General features: G+C 41.7%; 1 protein-coding gene across 2 annotated transcripts in view; it reads right to left on the bottom strand.

Moving 5' to 3' along the window:
* Positions 1–17,025, bottom strand: part of galnt2 (UDP-N-acetyl-alpha-D-galactosamine:polypeptide N-acetylgalactosaminyltransferase 2) — a 105,076-nt gene that overhangs the window by 24,123 nt on the left and 63,928 nt on the right. For both annotated transcript variants that reach the window (XM_046357265.1, XM_046357266.1), the window contains exons 2-3: positions 10,010–10,100; positions 744–897 (exon numbers count right to left, since the gene is read on the bottom strand). In XM_046357265.1, coding sequence (XP_046213221.1) covers positions 744–897; positions 10,010–10,100 — 245 coding nt within the window. The remainder of the gene's footprint in view (positions 1–743; positions 898–10,009; positions 10,101–17,025) is intronic.

Raw genomic sequence — 17,025 nt, 5'->3', positions numbered from 1 at the left:
CCCTGCCGCCCCAGGGTCACCACTAACATTGAGTGGCTGCTGCCAACATACTGACTCAACTCCAACCACTTTAATAATGAAAAAATGTATGTAAAAATGTATCACTAGCCACTTTAAACAATTCCACTTAATATAATGTTTACATACCCTACATTACTCATCTCATATGTATATACTGTACTCTATACCATCTACTGCATCTTGCCTATGCCATTCTGTACCATCACTCATTCATATATTTTTATGTACATATTCTTCATCCCTTTACACTTACATTACTCATTGGTTATTACTGCATTGTCGGAACTAGAAGCACAAGCATTTCGCTGCACTCGCATTAACATCTGCTACCATGTGTATGTGACAAATAACATTTGATTTTATTTGGATTTGATGATTGCACCAAAAGGTCTCTGCTCGACTGTCCAGTGTTCTTGTGAGGCTTAGTTAGATTATATTGAGGCACCAGCAGAAGAAACCCTGTTACGTGTTAAGGGGGAGGAACAAGAAAGATGTACACTATATACTTCTGTCTTTGATTCATTTTGCCCTTCTGATAATCAGATGACAGCAGGAGTTCCCAGTTTTTCCCCATAGGACATTACTAATGGGGAAGTTCACTGATTAATCACTTTACTACTCACTGCAGTAAAAACACCATGAATTTGCGAAAATTATTTAATTCTGTTCCCATTTCTTCCTTATTTAATTCCACCCATGACAGAGGTTGAATAAAGACTTACTGGTCGTGTCTGGTGTCAGGGACTCCACGGTCCATCCTGAGCTTGTCACACTCCACCTGATTGAACTTGTTGCGAGCGTAGGGATCCTGCCCCGGCCGCACCACAGTAGCACCGACATACAGGTCCTGGTCAAAGTCTTGCCACCTCACCTTGCCTGCAAACCAGATCAGAGACACAGAGTGTTTCCCCTATATTCAGAGTGTTTCCCCTATATTCATTTAGCAGCAGTTGCCACCACTCCAAAAAAATATGTAATTGAGCTTTTAAATGGATAGTGCAATTTTGGAAATTAAACCCTTTTTCTAGTTACCAATAGTCAGATGATCCATTTACAGTCATTATGCCAACGCTAGTTAGCAATGGCTTGCAAAACTACCTTAAAACTTCATTCAAACTGCAGCCAGAGACATAAAAATGGTATCCATGAGTTCATCTAAGTAAATTGAAAAAGAGCTTAATTTCCAAAATCTCACACTATCCCTTTAAGATCAAATCAAAGTTTATTTGTCATGTGCGCCGAATACAACCTTACAGTGAAATGCTTACTTACAGGCTCTAACCAATGGTGCGGAAAAAAAGAAGGTATGTGTGTGTGTATGTAAGTAAAGAAATAAAACAACAGTAAAAAGACATTTGGAAAAAAGAGTAGAGACAAGTTACAACTTATATTTGTAGCAAACAGAGTGAGCAGTGGCCCGAATGAAAGCTACGAGCGCTCAGCCACCGCTTGCTCATCATCACCCTACAGTGCAGTGGCACACATCAGTTATATTTCAGATGGTGTCAACATAATTACATTTTTGCATTTTGGAGTCTTTTTTAAAAAAGTCACCAGAAATCATTCTACATTTTTTTTTTTTTTTTTTTTTTTATTATCTCCCGCTACTTTTGCCACCCCTGCTGAAAATACTCCTTGGGGAAACACTGGTACAGTGGACAACAGCACAGTAAATTAAGATATTCTAACCTCTTTCCCCCTTACTGGGCAAAAAACAGCTGCTAGCACTTCATCACAAGTGACCATCGTGTTTAGTTTTCACATTCCATAGCTTAAAGATGATATGAGAGCCATTACCAAACTAATAAGAGCCTTCATTACAAACTCTGTGTCTCTTTCGCTCCCTCTCGCAGGAGCGCACACTCACACAGCCTAGTCAGATTATTACACATATAATTTTTTTTAATTTTTAACATCCATATTTAATTGTAATGCTTGTCACAACAACGTATGAAAACAAAATGTCCCCACACACACTGGATATCAATGCGGCTAAATACTAATGCAGCTGTTATGTGATTTTTTTTAATTTAACCTTTATTTAACTAGGCAAGTCAGTTAAGAACACATTCTTATTCAAAATGATGGCCTACCCCAGCTAAACACTAACAATGCTGGGCCAATTGTGCGCCACCCTATGGGACTTCCAATCACGACCGGTTGTAATACAGCCTGGAATCTAACCAGGGTCTGTAGTGACGCCTCGAGTGACGCAATGAGATGCAGTGCCTTAGACCGTTGCGCCACTTGGGAGCCCAAAGAATGAAGCCTCTAAAACACGTGAGCATTTGATTACATTGTCTCTCAGACAGGGTGGGGGCACGGAGAGAAAAAAGACCATGAGCAATTCATCTCATGGAGCTCTGGCAGCCTGTATTCCGCATGATAATTAGGAGGGTATGAGAATAATCTGTCACTGATGCTAATTGTTCCACAGAAATGTAATGGTGAATTGCATGCCGGGGGCATTATAACTAGCTAAGCTTAAAAGGGAAAGCAGATGACCTTGTCATTTCCATGATTAACATGTGCAACAGATGACTATTTATTAAATTCATGTTGCAATCTATTAAATGGTTCAGTCTCAGGTCATCATGTTCTGGAGCTTGATCTAAATAGATGGGCAGTAGAACGAGCACGACATCTCTTTTGTCATCTGTTTTTTTTAAACAAAATATCTTCACGTACATAACCCTCATTACGTTATTAGGTTACATGTTAATTTTGCTAATAACAGCAGTTAAGTCTGTATGGTCTGGTGGTAATAATGTACTAGACTTGTAAAGAGGAAATCAAATCTTCCACGCCCACTGCCATTCCTGAAGACCCATTATAAGCTGCAGTATATTCCGAAACATAAGGTATATAACGATCCCTTATACAGTAGCTTTACTTTATCAGACCTAGGAACTGGTTCCTGTCCAGATCTGTGATCCTGCCCTCAGATACCAGTTAAGAACAGGTTGTCTCTCCTTTATTGCATTTCCTTTGATGTGAAAGTTCAACAGTTCATCCATCCATCTCTCCTCGGCTGCAACATTCCTCCTCTGGCTGTGTTTACTTGACAAAAAGCTTTTAAACATGTCACTAAAGTTGAAAGATGTTTTAAAAATTGCTCTTGGGTAATAGGAATCTATTCATATAATAGCAATCTGAACAGGATCTCAGAGAGTCATGTCTACTGGTAACTGGCCTACACACAATACCACATAATGTAAAAGCTGAAATGTCTTGAGTCAATAAGTATTCAACCCCTTTGTTATGGGAAGCCTAAAAATGTTGCTTAACAAGTCACATAAGTTACATGGACTGTGTGCAATAAGTGTTTTTATGACTACCTCATCTCCGTACCCCACACATCTCTGTACCCCTCAGCAGAGCTTTGAATTTCAAACACAGATTCAACTACAAAGACCAGGGAGGTTTTTCAATGCCTCACAAAGAAGGGCACCTATTGGTATATGCATGAAAAAAAATAGACACTGAATATCCCTTTAAGCATGGTGAAGTTATTAATAACACTTTGGATGGTGTATCAATACACCCAGTCACTACAAGATACAGGAGCCCTTCCTAACTCAGTTGCCGGATAGGAAGGAAACTGCTCAGCCACTGATGGCTTTTAAACAGTTGCAGAGTTTAATGGATGTAATGGGAGAAAACTGAGGATGGATCAACATTGTAGTTACTCCATAATACGAACCTAAATGAGAGTGAAAAGATGGAAGCCTGTACAGAATTAAAATGTTCTAAAACATGAATCCTGTTTGCAATAAGGCACTAAAGTAAAACTGCAAAAAAATGTGGCAAAGAAATTAACTTTGTGCGGAATACAAAAAGTTACGTTTGTAGCACGTTATGGGTATGCTTGTTATCAGCAAGGGAGTTTTTCTTTTCTATTAAAATAAATGGAATAGAGCTAAGCACAGGAAAAATCCTACAGGGAAACTTGGTTCAGTTGGCTTTCCAACATCTCAAGCTCTTCATTCAAAGACTCATTCATGAACACTCTTACTGACAGTTGTGGCTGCTTTGTATGATGTATTGTTGTCCCTACCTTCTTGACTTTTGTGCTGTTGACTTTGCCCAAAAATGTTGGTACCATGTTTTTGTGCTGCTACCATGTTGTGCTGCTACCATGTTGTGTTGCTACCATGTTGTGTTGCTACCATGTTGTGTTGTCATGTTCTGCTGCCTTGTTACGTTTTCATCTCTCTTTATGTAGTGTTGTGTTGCTACCATTGCTGTGCTGCTACCATGTTGTGTTGCTACCATTGCTGTGCTGCTACCATGATGTGTTGCTACCATTGCTGTGCTGCTACCATGTTGTGTTGCTACCATGTTGTGTTGCTACCATTGCTGTGTTGCTACCATTGCTGTGTTGCTACCATTGCTGTGTTGTCATGTTCTGCTGCCTTGTTACGTTTTAGTCTAGGTCTCTCTTTATGTAGTGTTGTGTCTCTCTTGTTGTGATGTGTGTTTTGCGGGGACGGGGGCCTGGGATATTTATTATTATATATATATATAAATAATAATAAATATCCCAGGCCCCCGTCCCCGCAGAGGGCCTTTTGGTAGGCCGTCAATGTAAATAAGAATTTAACTGACTTGCCGAGTTAAATAAAGGTTAAATTAAAATTAAATTAAAAACACACTGGGAGACATTCACTTTTCAGCAGGACAATAAGCAGGCCGAATATAAACTGGAGTTGCTTACCAAGACAATATTCCATGTTTTGACTTAAATCGGCTTAACTCTATGGCAATACTTGAAAATGGCTGCCTAGCAATGATCAACAACCAACTTGACAGAGCTTGAAGAATTTTAAAATAATAATAATAATATAATAATTGTACAATAATAATTGTACAATAATAATATTGTACAATCCAGGTGTGCAAAGCTCTTCGAGAATTACCCAGAAAGACACAGATGTAAATCACTGCAAAAGGTGATTCTAACATGTATTAACTCAAGGGTGTGAATACTATGTCAAATTACATATTACTGTGTTTCATTTCAATAAATTTGCAACCATTTCAAAATTGGGTATTGTGTGTGGATGGGAGATTTTTTTAAAATTGATTCAACCAATTTTCAGGCTGCAACGCAACAAAATGTGGATTAAGTCAGAGAGGGTTATTCTAAAATGACCTTATTCTAAAATGAAATAAACAGTTTTCCCCCCTCATCAATCTACATACAATACCCCTATAATGACGAAGCAAAAACGTGTTTTTAGAAATGTTTGCAAATGTATTAAACATTTTAAAATGATATGACATTTACATAAGTATTCAGACCCTTCACTCAAGGTTTCTTGGGCATGATGCTACAAGCTTGGCACACCTGTATTTGGGGAGTTTCTCCTATTCCTCTCTGCAGATCCTCTCAAGCTCTGTCAGGTTGGTTGGGCAGCATCGCTGCACAGCTATTTTCAGGTCTCTCCAGAGATGTTCGATCGGGTTCAAGTCCGGGCTCTGGATGGGCCACTCAAGGACATTCAGAAACTTGTCCTGAAGCCACTCCAGTGTTGTCTTGGTTGTGTGCTTCGGGTCGTTGTCCTGTTGGAAGGTGAACCTTTGCCCCAGTCTGAGGTCCTGAGCGCTCTGGAGCAGGTTTTCAACAAGGATCTCTCTGTACTTTGCTCCGTTCATCTTTGCCTCGATCCTGACTCATCTCCCAGTCCCTGCCACTGAAAAACATCCCCACAGCATTATGCAGCAACTACCATGCTTCACCTTAGGGATGGTGCCAGGTTTACGCCTGACGTGACGCTTGGCATTCAGGCCAAAGAGTACAATCTCAGTTTAATCAGAACAGAGAATGTTGTTTCTCATGGTCTGAGTGTCCTTTAGGTGCCTTTTGGCAAACTCCAAGCGGGCTGTCATGTGTCTTTTACTGAGGAGTGGCTTCCGTCTGGCCACTCTACCATAAAGGCCTGATTGGTGGAGTGCTGCAGAGATAGGAGAATCTTCCAGAAGGACAACCATCTCCACAGAGGAACTCTAGAGCTCTGTCAGAGTGACAAATCGGGTTCACCTCCCTGCCCAAGGCCCTTCTCCTCAGATTGCTCAGTTTGGCCAGGCGGCCAGCTGTAAGAGCCTTGGTGGTTCCAAACTTCTTCCATTTAAGAATGATGGAGGCCACTGTGTTCTTGGGGACCTTCAATACTGCAGAAATGGTTTGGTATCCTTACCCAGATCTGTGCCTCGACAAAATCCTGTCTCGGAGCTCTAAAGACAATTCCTTTGACCTCATGGCTTGGTTTTTGCTCTAACGTGCACTGTCAACTGTGGGACCTTATAGAGACAGGTGTGTGCCTTTCCAAATCATGTCCAATCAATTGAATTTACCACAGGTGGACTCCAAGTTGTAGAAACATCTCACGGATGATCAATGGGAACAGGATGCACCGGAGCACAATTTCCAGTCTTATAGCAAAGGGTCTGAATACTTATATAAATAAGGCATCTGTTTTTATTTTTAATACATTTGCAAACATTTCTAAAAACCTGTTTTCACTTTGTCATTATGGGGTATTGTGTGTAGATTGAGAAAATCAAATATTTAATACATTTTAGAATAAGGCTATAACGTAAAAATGTGGAATGCACTGTATAGGCCATCAACTAGGCCTTATAACTTCCAATGTACTTCTTGAGCAGAGCAGCCATAGTGGAGGCAGACAGAGGCTAATTGTGTCTATGGGCTGGTGTGCTTTGCAGCAGATTCCTCACATGTCAAATCAGTTCATATAATAGCATTGTCAATAGGTAAGAATGATTACTCTAAAATTGAGTTGTCTTCTCATCTTGATCCAAGAGGAAACTCACTCACAGCACATAACACACTGTACACAACAGTACTGCAAAAAGCACAAAGTGGTGGCCAGAGAAACAGCTAGCAGCATCATAATAATTAAAAGCACCATTCGTGGAGAAAGACATTCCTACAGGGACTGAGAATACACAGCAGCATTCTCAATCAAAGACAAATGAAGCATGTTCTGTACAGAAGTTAAGAGGGAGAGAAAAGGACCTGCAGCAGAGCAGGATACAGCCGTCATCAGTATAATTAGCTTCTCGGAAGAGAATGGAGCCGCCAGGCTGTGACCTCCACAACGCTTCAATCCAGACATGCTCACAGACACGCGCGCGCGCGCACACACACACACACACACACACACACACACACACACACACACACACACACACACACACACACACACACACACACACACACACACACACACACACACACACACACACACACACACACACACACACAGCAACAGACTTCAGAAAATGAAAGTGTTACACAACCCAATCATAAACCTCTATGTAGAATTAATTTTAAGAAACAAGCAAGACTTCGCTGAGACTTCACATCGACCTAATGAAGTTCAGAGCTTTATGGAATTAATTTAATACAACCTTGAGGCAAAAAAACGACTTGTTTTCTCTTCAGCTCGACTGTAGCAGTAAAACAATAAAAAATGATGTATGTGGACACCTACCTGTCAAACATCTCAATCCAAAATCATGGGCATTAATATGGAGTTGGTCATTCCTTTGCTGCTATAACAGCCACCCCTCTTCTGGGAAGGCTTTCTACTAGATGTTGGAAAATTGCTGCAGGTACTTGCTTCCATTCAGCCACAAGAGCATTAGTGAGGTCGGGCACTGATGTTGGGCGATTAGGCCTGGCTCGCAATCTGCGCTCCAATTCATCCCAAAGGTGTTCGATGGGGTTGAGGTCAATAACCTGTGCAGGCCAGTCAAGTTCATCTACACTGATCTCGACAAACCATTTCTGTATGGACCTCACTTTGTGCACCACATTGTCATGCTGAAACAGGAAAGGGCCTTCCCCAAACTGTTACCACAAAGTTGGAAGCAAAGAATCATCTTTGTATGTACTGTCAAATTCTCTAAAACAACATTTGGGGCAGCTTAGGGTTGAGAAATTAACCTTAAATTACCTGGCAACAGCTCTGGTGCACATTCCTGCAGTCAGCACGCCAAATGCACGCTCCCTCAAAACTTGAGACAACTGTGGCATTGTGTTATGTGACAAAACTGCACATTTTAGAGTGGCCTTTAATTGTCCCCAGCATAAGGTGCACCTGTGTAATGACACTGCTGTTTAATCATCTTCTGGATATGCCACACCCGTCAGGTGGATGGATTATCCCAAACAAGAAATGCTATCTAACAGGGATGGGCTCCCGAGTGGCGCAGCAGTCTAAGGTACTGCAAAGCAGTGATTGAGGCGTCACTACAGACACCCTGGTTCGTATCCAGGCTGTATCACAACCGGCCGTGATTGGGAGTCCCATAGGGCGGCACACAATTGGCCCAGCGTCGTCCGGGTTTGACCGGTGTAGGCAGTCATTGTAAATTAGAATTTGTTCTTAAGTGACTTGCCTAGTTATACAAAAAATTATAATAATTATAGTTAACAAACTTGTGCACAGAATTTGAGAGTAATAAGGTTTTGTGCATATTGAACATTTCTGGGATCTTTCATTTCAGCTCATGAAACACTTTACATGTTGCATTTATATTTTTTATGTTGCATTTATATTTTTGTTCAGTATACCTCAAAAGACCTCATACAGTGCCTTGCGAAAGTAGCCCATTTGGCTGAATAATTTTGCACGCCCAATTTTTCAGTTTTTGATTTGTTAAAAAAGTTTGAAATATCCAATAAATGTCGTTCCACTTCATGATTGTGTCCCACTTGTTGTTGATTCTTCACAAAAAAATACAGTTTTAGATCTTTATGTTTGAAGCCTGAAATGTGGCAAAAGGTCGCAAAGTTCAAGGGGGCCGAATACTTTCGCAAGCCACTGTACCTCTCCACATTGATCTGGTACTGGCTGTCTGTATATAGCTCCATTCTTGTGTATTTGAGTTTATTCCTCATAATACTATTTTATTTTAAACTCTGCATTGTTGGGAATCATTTCATGGTAAAGTTTACATCAGTTGTACTTGGAGCATGTGACAAATAGAATTTGGTCTGATTTGATAGCAGATAGAAGAGGCTAATTACAAGGCAATTTTCACAGACATTCCATTATACTTTGGAGTCAAAAAAGGATTAATTGTACATTAGGCCATCTGGAAATGAGCTTAATTAAAAATGGGCACCCTTCTGCAAATTCTTTGTTTAACTCAAACTTGAGTGTTAAGCAGAGTGACCTAAATAGCATAAGCCACTGAAACAAGACACAATTGAATATTGATAGGGGTATTCTTTTCTACATAAAATACAGGAAACAAAAGCAGATGGGAATGATTTTTTCTCCCTGCCCTACCTTTATAGAAAATATGGAATGTTTATGACATGAATTAAAAGGAACAGCTCTCCCCCAGAACTACCTTGCCAAGGAAAGAATGTGACAGTCACAGTTATGATGGGAAAAATACTCAAATGTATATATGTATATATATATGCTTACACCTGAGGCTTAATGCATTAAGCAGCCCTGCTAAATTGGATCCCGGGTTTGGTTGAGCGCATGGGCTCGCAAATTGTTACGACAGGAGCTTTTCTACTTGGGTGATTGGCCTGAGGACAAGGATCAGACATTTGTAAAAACACCCAGATGAATTCAGATGCTTTTCATAGCATCTCTACACACACACACACACACACACACACACACACACACACACACACACACACACACACACACACACACACACACACACACACACACACACACACACACACACACACACACACACACACACACACACCTTGCATAATTAGCCCTGACCTTATGAACAGTAAAGGTAGTTTACTAGTTTTAAACAGAGCCACAGCTGACACCCTGCTCTATTGCAAAGTAGCTTGAACAACATGTCGATTCATTTTCTCAACAGGACTCTCCTGCGCCTGTGTGTAAATGGAAGGGCTAATCAGAATGGATGGCGCTGTGGGATGCCTGGCAGGGCTGGGATATCTGGCTCTTACCTGGGGGGAGTGTCTCCAGACTGTGGGTTTTGTCATCTGTGTTGCTGTGGGCCTGGGCCTGATTTGATGAGTCAATAGCGTTCCAGTCATCCTGCCAAAGAAACACAAAGACACATGAATATAGAAACAAATAGTGAAGGCAACTTTTTTACATTCAGTGGAAAATATATTCTTGCTCTCCTCAGAAAAGGATGATCTAAACATAGAAAATGCTCATCCCCATGTTTCATAAATAGCAGTGTTCCTCAATGACATGTCTGAGTAGTTTAAACCGAGAATGTTAAGCACATTTCCCAGACTAATTCTGAAAGCAAATGGTTAGAAAAGGCTTTAATAATACTTTAGTCTTCCTAGTTCCCAGTTGGGGTTATTGATTTATTCGTTCAGGGTTAACTGTGGAATTACAAATGCATGATTTGCATCATCATGTTACTCTGGCAACGAGATGCCCCTGACCTCGCATTGCGCTGATTCGAGAAGCTTTTAAAAATGTAAGTGAGTTTGTCAAAAGCATCTTGATGAAGAAAAAGGAACAGTGATCCTATGACAGACCGTTCACCATCATTCAATTTACATTCAAGAACTTGGAACGTAGGCTACTTACACAAACCCAATAGACAGGGGAAGGACAGAGGACATGTTTTATTCCGCTTAGGGCTCACAGCGATTCAAATAACTTCACAACTTGTATGTTGAATCATGCATTAGACCTTCTCAAGAGTCAGACAGTCTGCGTGGTATTTTGGGTTAACCACAGAGTATAAATTACACCCATATACAACAAAAAAACAGCATGTTTGATACAATCTAATGGACAAAATACGTTGTTGTCTCCTTGTCTACTACCATCAGGATAAACTGAAAGAAACTGTCTAGACTACAAAACCTGATGCAGGTGCTCTTGAACATTCCAATCATCGCCAGGTGCGTCATTGGATCCACAACAATAAGTTATGTGAGGATTCACAGAACGGAATGTGATGGAGAGGAAATGTCAATTGGGGAGTGGCTGCCGTTCTGATCTCACAGCAGAAACAAAAGCAGAAGGACAGTCAGTGACTAAACAGCCTAAAAGGATTTCCATCCGTGTTAGAACACACAGGAGTTGTGTGCCTGCACAAAGCCAGTAAAGATTCCCCACACTGCGGGAGCCTTTGGCCTCAGCATATAGCACAATTTGATAATTCTCGCCTGCCTCCATAACAAACTGTTGGGAAGTATGGCCGGGCTGACAATGAGAGCATGGGCCAAGCCAAACGGTGACACACTGCAGTGCTGCAAGCCTGTAACACAACGTGGGCTGGCTTGGTAATAACTCAAGAAGGACTCTTGCCAAGATTAGCAGTAAATAAACAAACAGGCGGGATGGTATGGACAGAAAGCAAGCTACTGAAGTCCTGTCCAGAAGCCCTCGCTTTACAAACCGCGATCAGCATCTGGTCTGGTCGACTGGTCCCCTCAGTCAGCCCAAAATGTACAGGTGGCTGTGGCAAAGAAAAGCATTTAGATGCTCAGCATTTGATCATATTAACTTATCAAAGTAATTCTCATATCTTCACAAAATTCTATATATTTAGACAGATGAACATGAATGAGTACTTAATGGCCTGTGAATCACCAGCAATTAAGAAAAATGTAATGTATTTCTTTTTGAGCATGATTATGCGTTCTGACCTCTTAGGCCTAGGCGCCTTTTTTTCTCAATTTCCACCTAAATGATGTGCCCAAAGTAAACTGCCAGTTGCTCAGGCCCTGAAGCCAGGCTTATACATATAATTGGTACCATTGGAAAGAAAACACTGAGGTTTGTGGAAATGTTAAAATAATGTAGGAGAAAATCCAAAGAAAAACCAACCGGAAATGTTTTCTTGTTGTTGAGAGACCATCCTCTTAGAAAGGCAAGTAAAAGGCCATATTGAAAATTAGCTCCCTGGATGCAATTCCTATGGCTTCCACAGGGTGTGCTCCCCATGTGTCAATAAATGCACAGTTAAGGTTTGTAACTTCAAAAACTAATAAGAAATAATACGTTTTAGTACAGGGACACAGTCTTGGAAATTCATGTTTGTGTGTGCCATTAAGACAGGACGCACCTGCTAAAATCGGTTTCCTATTGAACATACTTCTTTCCATAAGAAATATTATAGTTTGATTACATTTTAGGGTAACTGAGGAGTAAATAGAAACGTATTTTGACTTGTTGAAACAAAGTTTAGGGTTTTCAGATTCCTTTCTCTGCACGTTGAACGAGTGGATTACTCAAATAGATGGTGCCAACTAAACAGACCTTTTGGGAAATAAAAGAAGGATTTTATCGAACAGAACAACACTACATGTTATAGCTGGGACCCTTTGGATGTCAAATCAGAGGAAGATTTTCAAAAAGTAAGTGAATATTTAATCGTTATTTGTGAATGTATGAAACCTGTGCCGGTGGAAAAATATTTTGATGTGTGGCGCCGTCCTCAAACAATCTCATGGCATGCTTTTGCTGTAATAGCCACTGTAAATCAGGCAGTGCAGTTAGATTAACAAGAATTGAAGCTTTCAGCCGATATAAGACACATATGTACCAACATTTTTCATATCCAGAGTCTTTCTTGGTAAGTCTAAGAGCTTTGCACATCTGGATTGTTCAATATTTGCCCATTATTATTGAAACAATTCTTCAATCTCTACAAATTGGTTGTTGATCATTGCTATATAACCATTTTCAAGCAGATTTGATATAAAACTGTAACTCTGCAACTCAGGAACATATCTTCTTGGTAAGCAACTCCTGTGTAGATTTGGCCTTGTGTTTTAGGTTATTGAAAGGGGAATTGGAAAGAGAGCGAGAGTTGCACCCCTTCTGAAACAACCTACACTCGATCCCTCCGATGTCAACAATTACAGACCAGTATCCCTTCTTTCTTTTCTCTCCAAAACTCTTGAACGTGCCGTCCTTGGCCAGCTCTCCCGCTATCTCTCTCTGAATGACCTTCTTGATCCAAATCAGTCAGGTTTCAAGACTAGTCATTCAACTGAGACTGCTCTCCTCTGTATCACGGAGGCGCTCCGCACTGCTAAAGCTAACTCTCTCTCCTCTGCTCTCATCCTTCTAGATCTATCGGCTGCCTTCGATACTGTGAACCATCAGATCCTCCTCTCCACCCTCTCCGAGTTGGGCATCTCCGGCGCGGCCCACGCTTGGATTGCGTCCTACCTGACAGGTCGCTCCTACCAGGTGGCGTGGCGAGAATCTGTCTCCTCACCACGCGCTCTCACCACTGGTGTCCCCCAGGGCTCTGTTCTTGGCCCTCTCCTATTCTCGCTATACACCAAGTCACTTGGCTCTGTCATAACCTCACATGGTCTCTCTTATCATTGCTATGCAGACGACACACAATTAATCTTCTCCTTTCCCCCTTCTGATGACCAGGTGGCGAATCGCATCTCTGCATGTCTGGCAGACATATCAGTGTGGATGACGGATCACCACCTCAAGCTGAACCTCGGCAAGACGGAGCTGCTCTTCCTCCCGGGGAAGGACTGCCCGTTCCATGATCTCGCCATCACGGTTGACAACTCCATTGTGTCCTCCTCCCAGAGCGCCAAGAACCTTGGCGTGATCCTGGACAACACCCTGTCGTTCTCAACTAACATCAAGGCGGTGGCCCGTTCCTGTAGGTTCATGCTCTACAACATCCGCAGAGTACGACCCTGCCTCACACAGGAAGCGGCGCAGGTCCTAATCCAGGCACTTGTCATCTCCCGTCTGGATTACTGCAACTCGCTGTTGGCTGGGCTCCCTGCCTGTGCCATTAAACCCCTTCAACTCATCCAGAACGCCGCAGCCCGTCTGGTGTTCAACCTTCCCAAGTTCTCTCACGTCACCCCGCTCCTCCGTTCTCTCCACTGGCTTCCAGTTGAAGCTCGCATCCGCTACAAGACCATGGTGCTTGCCTACGGAGCTGTGAGGGGAACGGCACCTCAGTACCTCCAGGCTCTGATCAGGCCCTACACCCAAACAAGGGCACTGCGTTCATCCACCTCTGGCCTGCTCGCCTCCCTACCACTGAGGAAGTACAGCTCCCGCTCAGCCCAGTCAAAACTGTTCGCTGCCCTGGCCCCCCCAATGGTGGAACAAACTCCCTCACGACGCCAGGACAGCGGAGTCAATCACCACCTTCCGGAGACACCTGAAACCCCACCTCTTTAAGGAATACCTAGGATAGGTTAAGTAATCCCTCTCACCCCACCCCCCCCTAAGTTTTAGATGCACTATTGTTAAGTGACTGTCCCACTGGATGTCATAAGGTGAATGCACCAATTTGTAAGTCGCTCTGGATAAGAGCGTCTGCTAAATGACTTAAATGTAAATGTAAATGTAAATGGAAAACAGACTGAACCAGGTTTTCCTCTAGGATTTTGCCTGTGCTTAGCTCTATTCCATTTCTTGTTTATCATGAAAAGTCCTTAACGATTACAAGCACACCCCTAACATGATGCAGCCCCCTCAATGCTTGGAAATATGGAGAGTGGTACTCAGTAAAGTGTTGTATTGGATTTGCCCCAAACATAACACCTTGAATTCAGGACAAAAGGTGAATTACTTTAATGCCTTGTTGCAATCAGGATGCATGTTTGGGAATATTTGAATTATGTACAGGCTTCCTTCTTTTCACTCTGTCAATTAGGTTAATACTGTGGAGTAACAACAATGTTGTTCATCGATCCTCAGTTTTCTATCACAGCCATTAAACTTAGTTTTAAAAAGTCACCATTTGCCTCATGGGGAAATCTCTGAGCGGTTTCCTTACTCTCCGACAACTGAGTTAGGAACAGAGTATGTCAGCTGAGTGGAGCGTGCCCAATTCCCAAAGGCTGAAACGTTGTCCTTCTTGCCCGCTCTAATTTTGCTCCAGTAGCACTCACTTCACAACCTCAGGGCACGCCCACCTCAGCATGCATTTGTAGGCTACTTGTGTGCTGCTATAGCCCCTTGCTTTAGCTACCGTCGTGGAGTTCACTAAATATTTTCATTAAGAAACTGACGAAAGACACGGGTGTTAAATCAAGGTGACTTACAAAGATGAAGACCCAGAGCAAGAGAGGGAGTGCAGTCATGTTTGGGCTCCTGAGTGGCGCAGAGGTCTAAGGCACTGCATCTCAGTTCAAGAGGCATCACTGCAGTCCCTGGTTTGAATCCAGGCTGCATCACATTTTTTATTTAACCTTTATTTATACAGGTTTTACTCATTGAGATAATATCTCTTTTGCAAGAGAGACCTGGTCACATCTGGCCGTGATTGGGAGTCCCATAGGGCAGTGCACAATTGGCCCAGCGTCGTCTGGGTTTGGCCGTCATTGTAAATAAGAAATTGTTCTTAACAGACTTGTCTAGTTAAATAAAGGGTAGTGTCCACAATTAAAGAATCATTGTGGAATCTGAAAAGTCACTTATCCCAAAAGCATGATGGTGTACTTACTACGTGCACATGCTAAAAGAAAGGTAGGTAAGTGCATCATTGTGGCAAAGTATTTATAAACCAAAAATCGGATATTTTAAATGTTTTGTATAAATAATAGAACAAAAATAAACAACAGGCCATAATTGATTTTGGCCTAATAGGCCTGGCATATTTCCACATTCAAGGTGGTTTACATTTTGATTGGCTTATTTTGACTAAAAACCTTATCTATAGAAAAAAATTAAAACCACTCTGCATCTTTGCCCAGCCTGGCAAGAGTGGCCAAAAGAGTGTTTAGCATCCCCAGTGGCTCTGCAAATGTGGAGAGGATATTTTCCACTGCTGGCCAGCTATCCAGGCACAATCGCATGCGCCTGAAGCCACAGACTGGCCAAAATTTGTGTTACTAAAAATGAATTCAAAAGGCATTAATAAGTCATTTTGTGTTTAATTTGTATTTAATTCTAAGTAAGTTACAGCCTATATGTGCCATTTATAGACAATAATTTAATACAACAAAATGCTGTTTAAATGCTGCGCTTTATGTTCCTACCAGCCTGTCATGTCGCACTCTCAAATGCATTTCTTTGTAGGCTATAGCTTTGAAGTAATTGAAATGATATAGCTAATTAATTTATGTTCCTTAGGCTCCCTGTCTGGCTCCTGACCTATTTAGTGTTTATATGCTGTTTAATATAACATGTAGCCTATTTGAAAATAAGACTGTTCTTACATTACCTTTTCATGTTTATTCAAATACTTTTCATTCAAAGCCATATGGTTGGGTTTCAATACTTAAACTATTGGTAGGTCCAGGAAGTCACAAAACTAGATGGATGTTAATGAATGGAGCGAATTTGGAGCAGCAGTTTTTTTTCCTGTGACCACAGAGCGGTTTCTAGCGGTGCGGGATTTCCAACCGCTCAAATGCTCTGGTTAGGAAGGATGCCCGTATCTTCGTAGTATAATTAATAACTTTTTAATTAACTTATTTAGGCTTGCAATAACAAAGGGGTTGAATACTTATTGACTCAAGACATTTAATCTTTTATATTTAAGTAATTTGTTTTTTTTTAAATTGAAAAACATAATTCCACTTTCACATTATGGGGAATCGTGTGTAGGCCACTAAAACTTCCCTGCTGTGCTCTGCTTTTACATATGACACTGTAGTATGTACGCCCTGTTATGAACAGCAATCTATCCGGTACATCATTTATCTGATCTGGTACAGTAGTAGACTACTACAGTAAATTATATTCTAGTTTTTGGCCTGCCTGACTCCCATTATGTAATCTTTGTGATTCAGGGCCATTTCAGGTCTGGGAGCCAATTGTGGGAGAAAGCAGGTGTGAATGCAGAGAGCTCAGAGGAACATCCATCTCAGTTGGCATGGTATAACCGCACAGCAACTGTTCCCCCTCACTGAGCCATACATGCACTGCCAGGGGGCATTAGCAGGCAGCAGCCAGACTGGAGGCTCTTTCAGGCTAGTTTGTGGAAGGCAGGCTGGAGCCGAGGAGCAAAGTTCAACCAAAAATGTCCGCTCTTCTCTGAGGATGC

The sequence above is a fragment of the Oncorhynchus gorbuscha genome, linkage group LG07 (assembly GCF_021184085.1).
Source record: "Oncorhynchus gorbuscha isolate QuinsamMale2020 ecotype Even-year linkage group LG07, OgorEven_v1.0, whole genome shotgun sequence".
Lineage (NCBI taxonomy): Eukaryota > Metazoa > Chordata > Actinopteri > Salmoniformes > Salmonidae > Oncorhynchus > Oncorhynchus gorbuscha.
Note: the sequence above shows the minus strand (reverse complement) of the source record. Positions and strands in the feature narration are given on the sequence as shown.